The 7,165-nt window shown below is 37.7% G+C and overlaps 1 protein-coding gene across 1 annotated transcript; it reads right to left on the bottom strand.

Moving 5' to 3' along the window:
* Positions 1-425: 425 nt before the first annotated feature.
* Positions 426-4,983, bottom strand: LOC124898110. Its single transcript, XM_047411735.1, has 8 exons — positions 4,975-4,983; positions 4,745-4,886; positions 4,335-4,434; positions 4,184-4,240; positions 4,053-4,105; positions 3,905-3,956; positions 3,215-3,247; positions 426-581 (listed from the first exon to the last, which is right to left on the bottom strand). The coding sequence occupies exons 1-8, from the start codon at positions 4,981-4,983 to the stop codon at positions 545-547; spliced, it is 483 nt and encodes a 160-aa protein (XP_047267691.1). The 3' UTR covers positions 426-544.
* Positions 4,984-7,165: the final 2,182 nt, after the last annotated feature.

Genomic DNA, 7,165 nt, shown 5'->3' on the forward strand with positions numbered 1-7,165 from the left:
GTAAGCGTTCGACCATTATAGTAGAGACTAGCACTAGATTTGTATCTGCGCTTGGAGTTTTTTGTTCATGGTGTTTCAGATATGATTTTGAATAGATAGTTTATTGTTTCCTTTATTATTTAGCAGTGTGTTATCCCGTTTCTTTGTGTGCTTCTATATGTTTTTGTTTATTTATTATACTATTATCTGTCATAAATCAAGAGTCTAGTGGTATGGACTGCATACACTTTACCCTTTCCAGATCCCACTTTATGATACACTGGAACTTTCAACTTCAAACAACATTTTTGAAAGTTGAGATCTATGGTCCTAGGAGAGCATTTAAACACCGAGTAACTGTCTTGCTATTCAAAGATTAGTGTTTAAACAGGATACCCCTAACGACCACAAAACTAAAACATATTCGTAATGACATCAAAATCCAGTTCCTTCCAAATTCCAATACATTTAGGAAACTTGTTAGTAGATCGTCGGTATACATATTACACTTGGATCTTAGCCAAAAGGTTAATAAATAAGCACAAATTACTAAAAACTATTCCCGTTAACGAATGTCCCACACCAATTGTAGTCCACGCTCCCTGTTAAGACAAATATCAGTGTGAATTAAAATTCTTGAAACTAGAGTAATTCCATGAAAATTTGATACAGTCTGAAACAGAGGACTTCGGCAATAATATCTAGATTATAAGGCATAACATCCATTTGTAAGGAAATCATAAGATCTTAAGAACATAAAATCTGATGAAATTCATTTCTTGAGCACATCAAAAAATAATTGCAAAGATCCCTTGGTCAATAACAAGATAGCCACTATGAAGCCTCTTATGAAAGAGCAAAATCATATCAAGCCTCTTTCAAAGCCCTCCACAGGGCTACAACTCCCAAAATATCCCAGTACCCAAACAATCAAGCCACTTCATCCAGGGACATTGAGCAAGGAGCCTCTAACCAACATCAATCAAACAGACCCATTGTTCTTTATCAATAACACCTAAGCAAAACCAGACCAACGGAACCTTTGTTCCTAGAACTAGACCGACCAAACCCCACCAATGAAGCCCTCAAAGAAAGGAATCTCTATTACAGGTGCCATGAAACTTATTTTTTTGCCCATCAATGCAAACCTAAAACACTTCATGCTCTTACTTGGAACAAGGAGCTGAGGTACAGGCCATGGCGAGAAAGCAGCGATAGGACGGTTGAAAACACTAATAAAGAAAACAAGAAGAGGGTCAGGTATCTATGTGTGGCAATGGGGGTGACCACCTCATGTTCCACTATCACAATTTTGGATTATGCAAAGAAGATGCCCCTAATTGTTCTGATTGACAGTGGTTCAACTCACAGCTTTGCGACTCCTCAGGTGATCAAGGCTCTAAGACTCTCTATAATTCCTTGTTATACTAGGATGAAGCTAATGGACAGATCATACACCATTATTTTCCAAATTTTCTGTGGCAAATGCAGGAAGTGTCATTCTGTTTTGACATTAGACTGTTGCAAGTTGGAGGTTGTGATTTGGTGCTAGGTGTGTACTGGATAGATGTGTTTTCTCTAGTTAAAACTGGGTACTAGATCAGACAGTGTCATTCTTCAGGGAAGAAAGATTGATCAACTTGTTTGGTCACCAGAAGGAGCACACACTCTTGAGTACTAGACCACACATGTCATTCTTCAGGGAAGAAAGGGTGATGCCCGTGATTGGTCACCAGGAAGAGCACAAACTTTTCCCTACTGAAGGTGAAAAGTTGCTTAAATTGTTCGACAAACAGCACTTTAGTGGGATAATTGTTGTTTGCACCATGAGTAGCCACCATGCAGATAGGGATCATCAGACAATTCCTAACAAGATAACAGTCTTGTCACAGTTTGTTCAGGATGTTTTTGATGAACCAAAGGACTTACCTCCTAACAAACCTTGTGATCATACCATTCCTTTACCGGAGCTCAACCTTTCAATTTAAGGGGCCTTACATGTATTCCTTTAATCAAAAGGATGCTATCGAAGGTATTATTGATGACATGTTAAGCTCTCAAATTGTGGTACCTAGTCATTCTTTTTTGCCCCCCTTGTGAAAAATAAAGACAATACCTGGAGATTGTGTGTCGACTATAGGAGATTAAATTCAACCATTAGTTGGACTGTATGTGCTCAAGGTTCGCACACTTAAGAGGAAAAATAGTGCTCATGGTTATATCTAAAGGACAATGTTTGATCTACCCCAACATACGAAATAACATTGACTAAGAACTCATGCAAGCTCCATGGTGTTCACTTTAAGCAGGGTACAATGTAATGGCCTTTTTACCAATCCAAAAGGAAACAAAAGAAGAATCCTAGATATGCAGAGGAAAATAATTAGACAGACCATACAAGTTATTGTAGAAGCGTCAAGCTAAACCAAGACTTAGGCAAGCTTAGGCCAAGTTGATTCAACTTAGGTTTCAAGTCTAAAATTTGATAGTGCAAACTCTACCTCAAAAATCATGATGGTGCAAAACAGGAGCATCATCTTACCGAACACGAAAAAAAAAAATCACCTTTTCTTCCTTCTACCAAATCCATCTTAGCAAACACCATAAGAAACTACTAACATTGACAGATTAACCTAAAGGTTTGAAAAAAATCTGAAACTTCAAAGTTCGTCTGCTAAAGAAAAACCTCAAATCCTAAACCAACCAATATAGGAAAAACATGCAAATTATACATTAAAAAGAGATGACTTGAAAGATCAAGGATGTGACAGGTGGTAAAGAAACACAAGATAAATAGGGTAAAGAGACAGAAGCACAAGAATTTGTATACTGAGTCTGAGACTAACAATCTCTGAGAGGTGAACCACAACAATGGTATATGGAGACTAACAATCTCTGAGAATTGAGTTTCAATAATATAACTAAGACATAAAGATGCCCGTGAAGCTTATTCATGCCCGCGTGGAACAGCATACGCAGCTCCACTCAATCTTCGTTTAGCACCATGGATTTTAGACTAAGAAGTCATGTTCCCCTGAGGCACAAAAGGGTCACATGATGGGGTTGGGCAGGTGCGGGGGCAAATGCGTTTCTTTCAAGGTAATGCGGGGCAGAATAATTATTTTAAGAACTGATGCAGGGGAGAGGGGGTAAATAACACACTAATCTACTAGATACCAGAGACAGTAAACTATCCATCAATTAGTGCAAAATAAACCAAAAAGTTACAACTTACTTTGCCTGGAGTTCTTCCAGTTTAGAGCCAAACCTGCCAAAATAATAAATTCAGAAATTAGACGAGAGGAAAGAAAACATCCCTGCAAAAGAACTAATCTTAGAGGCCATGTAGACTATTTATATAAACAAGAAAATAAATGTGGTCAAGAAACAAAATCAGATCCAACTCTGAATATCACTTACACCTACTTATTGATTTTTTCCTCTTACCCTGGTTCGTTTTTTCTTTGCTAATTAAAGTGTATGTTTGGATGATTGTTACATATTGTTTTGTTATTTGTGACGAAAAGTTACCTTATCTTTTTCTCTCATATTATCTTTACTTATTATTTAATAATGCTATTTTATCCTTTATTCCAGACCCCACTATGTGGGAATACATTGGGTATGTTGTTGTTGAATTTTTTCCTTTATCCTACCCCGTACCCTACTTTTCTTTTAGATTTATTCTACAAATTGCTATGTGTGAGATTATGAAACGATGAAAAACGCTACAATGTATCAAAATGGTTTATTCATTAAAACAATACAGTAAGATATAATACAACACAACACAATACAATTCAAGGCATTTTGAAACAATACGTAACAACCATCCAAACATAGTGTTAAATTGGTTTTCAGGCCAAAAAAAATGGGTAAAAGACAAATTTTTCTATGATGAAAGTAAGAAGTGAGGTGTACATACACATAATAGAGCCCAGCAAAAGATGTTAGTCCCCCAGCAACAAAAGCAATAACTGTAAGAGACCATACAAGAGTGAATTGAGTTATTATTAATATAACAAAAATAAAATTTAAGGGATAATTCAACAATTAGTGGGTGATTAAATTACCAATATTACGAGGTGGTATTTCAGAAGTGGAAGTGACTTCCTGGCAGTATCCCCTGCAGAATCAAAATCAAAAAATAAAAAAAGGGGACAAATTCTTCTAAATATTAAATTTTGCTGATTTGTTCATATACCTAATTTGTTTTGTTGATGATCCAAACAAAGCCCTACCAGCACGAGCAGCAAATTGTCTTCAATCCAACCAAAAAAAAAGTAAAAAAACAAAAATGAGACAAAAAAATAAAGTAGCAGGCTGAGGAAAAAATTAGGGTGAAAACAACTCACCGTCCGAATCGGAAAGCCAATAGCTCACAGCAAACAATTTTTGTTGAAATAAAACAAGCAAACCCTAGGCAGCACCAGAAAAAGATTGGTACGGTAGACACTAAAATTTATTGGATCAAATTCATACAAAATTTATATTTGATTCATATTTTTTGAGTCTAAAATTATTTTGGGCTATAAGAATAATAAGTACATTTTATTCGTAATCAAAGACTTCAAGGTCCATTACACTTGGAGGCCCAAACTCATCAAGTGACGTGGTATCTAATCAAATTCAAGACCAATGAGACGTCGTCACATGTACAAATGATGTGAAAATCTCATTCAAATCCAAGAACCAGTCAAAAATCGTCAAGTGTCAAAGTGACATGTTTCGAACAATACCCCTATAACTATAAATAGGGGGTAACATGACATGCTAAAGGTCATTCGGCAAGCATTGGAGGAAGCTTCTGTATTGACTACACAGCTCTTCAACGAATCAATTTTCTGTCCGAAGTTCAACTCGACAAGATGAAGTGTTGTCAGACAATTCTTGGAGATCCAAACATCCTACATTCGAGAATCACGCTGCGAAGGCCCTCGAATCACGGAAAAACTTAGGAGAGAAGAATCGAGAGAATAACGGAATTGTACTCACAAGTTTCATCTTAATTAAATTATTATTTTCTTTTATTTATATTTTTGCTTGCAGTTAATTTTCTGCATAAACGAAAATTTATTGCGAACAAATTTTGGCACGCCCAGTGGGACTAGTTCTGCTCTCCATCTCTTCTTCCTGCAAATCAAATTCAACTACTGCTATGGATGTCAAAAATACGAAAGATGTCTCGTGCAAAAACTCTGCTACTGCCACATCTGATGAGCTCAGCCTTGTTGGTTCCCTCACTCGGCGCAAATTTAAGACAAGTGGTTGGGACGGGTCTGAATACTTCACTTCTTTGGAGAAGGAAAAAAAGAGCAAATCTGATATGACGGTTGAAGCTGCAGCCCCTGGGGGCAATTTGACATCCTTGTTATGTGATGAATCCTCTCAAACTGGAGTTAATTTTAGTGAATCTGAAGATTCGACTAATTCACCAACTTCAACAAAGGTCAATGCCTTGATGGCCGACGCAACTGATATGGATGAGAAGTTCGCAATAATGGAACAAACCATTGAAGTTTTGAAGAAATCAGTCGAGGATAAAGATTTTCAAATTGCTTAACTGATGAATAGGTTGGAGTCCTTCGCCCTTGGAGAATCGAGTCACGACCTTGCTTATCCACCCGGCTTTACTCTGCAAAATAAGGATGTCGATGAGTCACCTAGCAAGACTAAAAAAGAGAAGCAGTCTACTTCGGTTGCTACTTTAACAGTTCAACAACTGCAAGATATGATTGCAAATACCATCAAGGGACAATATGGCGGTGCATCACAAAGTTTCGTAGGATACTCAAAGTCGTATTCTAAGTGTATCGAGGGCTTACCAATGCTAATTGGATATCAACCGCCAAAGTTTCAACAATTTGATGGAAAGGGAAATCCAAGGCAACATATCGCTCATTTCGTTGAGACTTGTAGCAGTGCTGGTACGCATAATGATCTTCTTGTCAAGCAGTTTGTTCGTTCTTTGAAAGGCAACATTTTTGATTGGTACACGGACTTGGAGTCTGAATCAATTGATTGTTGGGAGCAACTAGAAAGTCAGTTCCTAAATTGTTTCTACAACACCCGTCGTACCGTCAGCATAGTGGAGTTGACAAACACAAGATAAAGTAAAAATGAGCCTGTAGTGGACTACATAAATTGTTGACGAACATTGAGCTTTGATTGCAAGGATCAACTTTCTGAAACTTTCGCGGTTGAAGTTTGCATTCAAGGGATGCATTGGGGCCCTGTGTATATCCTCAAAGGAATTTAGCCTCAAACTTTTGAAGAATTATCTGCGCGCGCTCATGACATGGAGTTAAACATTGCAACTCATAGAATGGCGTTACCTATTTTTGATCCTAGAAAAGAAGTCATGAAATTCAATGACTCGTCAGATGACCAAATTAGGGAATCTATGGTGACGATTGTGAGTTCTAAGAAGGCCTCCACAAGACAAAAACTGAAAGTGAAAACTCCAAAGCAACAAATGCAAGAAGTGGAAAATCAACCAACTTTGAAAGAGTTACAAGCAAGGGTATATCCTTTTTCTGACTCTGATGTTCCTGAAATTCTAAACGAGTTGCTAGCCAAAGAAGTCATTGAACTCCCTAAGTCAAAGCGACCCGAAGAATCAAACAAAGTCGACGATCCTAAATACTGCAAATTTCACCGCATTGTTGGTCATCACACCACAAAATGCTTCATCCTGGAGGAAAAGATCATGATATTAATGCAAGAGGAAAAGATCATCATCGATGATGGCAATATGTTAGCCTTGAAGAAAACAACAAGCAAATCCATGCAAAACGACTTCTCTAATAGCAAGAAGGGTGGTACTTGGACATTGATCGCTCGCAAAAGAAAAAAATGTCAAGGGGCTTCTAAACTCCAGTTTTCAAAAGACGACCCAAGATCAAATGCATATCTGCTTCAATCGATGGGGGCAGTAAATATCAAATTGAAGTCCAATAATACTTCATTACAAAAGGTTGGGAGGAATGTTACATTACAAGAATTCTTCCCCAAAACGCTCCTTAAGGCACGGGCTTAAACTGCATAATGCTCTTCGATGCACGAGCCTAAACTGCAAGTCAAGATGCTCCTAGATCCACGAGCCTAAACTGTAAGTCAAGCTGCTCCTCGACGCACGAGCCTAAACTGCAAGTCAAGATGCTCCTCGATGCACGAGCCTAAACTG

This window comes from Capsicum annuum, chromosome 4, assembly GCF_002878395.1.
Source record: "Capsicum annuum cultivar UCD-10X-F1 chromosome 4, UCD10Xv1.1, whole genome shotgun sequence".
In the NCBI taxonomy this organism is placed as follows: domain Eukaryota; kingdom Viridiplantae; phylum Streptophyta; class Magnoliopsida; order Solanales; family Solanaceae; genus Capsicum; species Capsicum annuum.

What these genes read in the sequence shown, in the direction of transcription:
- LOC124898110 (XM_047411735.1), bottom strand. An exon ending in TTGGCTTTCCGATTCGGACG is followed by an intron (nt 4,241 to 4,334) that starts GTGAGTTGTTTT and finishes GTTGGATTGAAG; the next exon opens with ACAATTTGCTGCTCGTGCTG. An exon ending in CTGGAAGAACTCCAGGCAAA is followed by an intron (nt 582 to 3,214) that starts GTAAGTTGTAAC and finishes TTGTCTTAACAG; the next exon opens with GGAGCGTGGACTACAATTGG.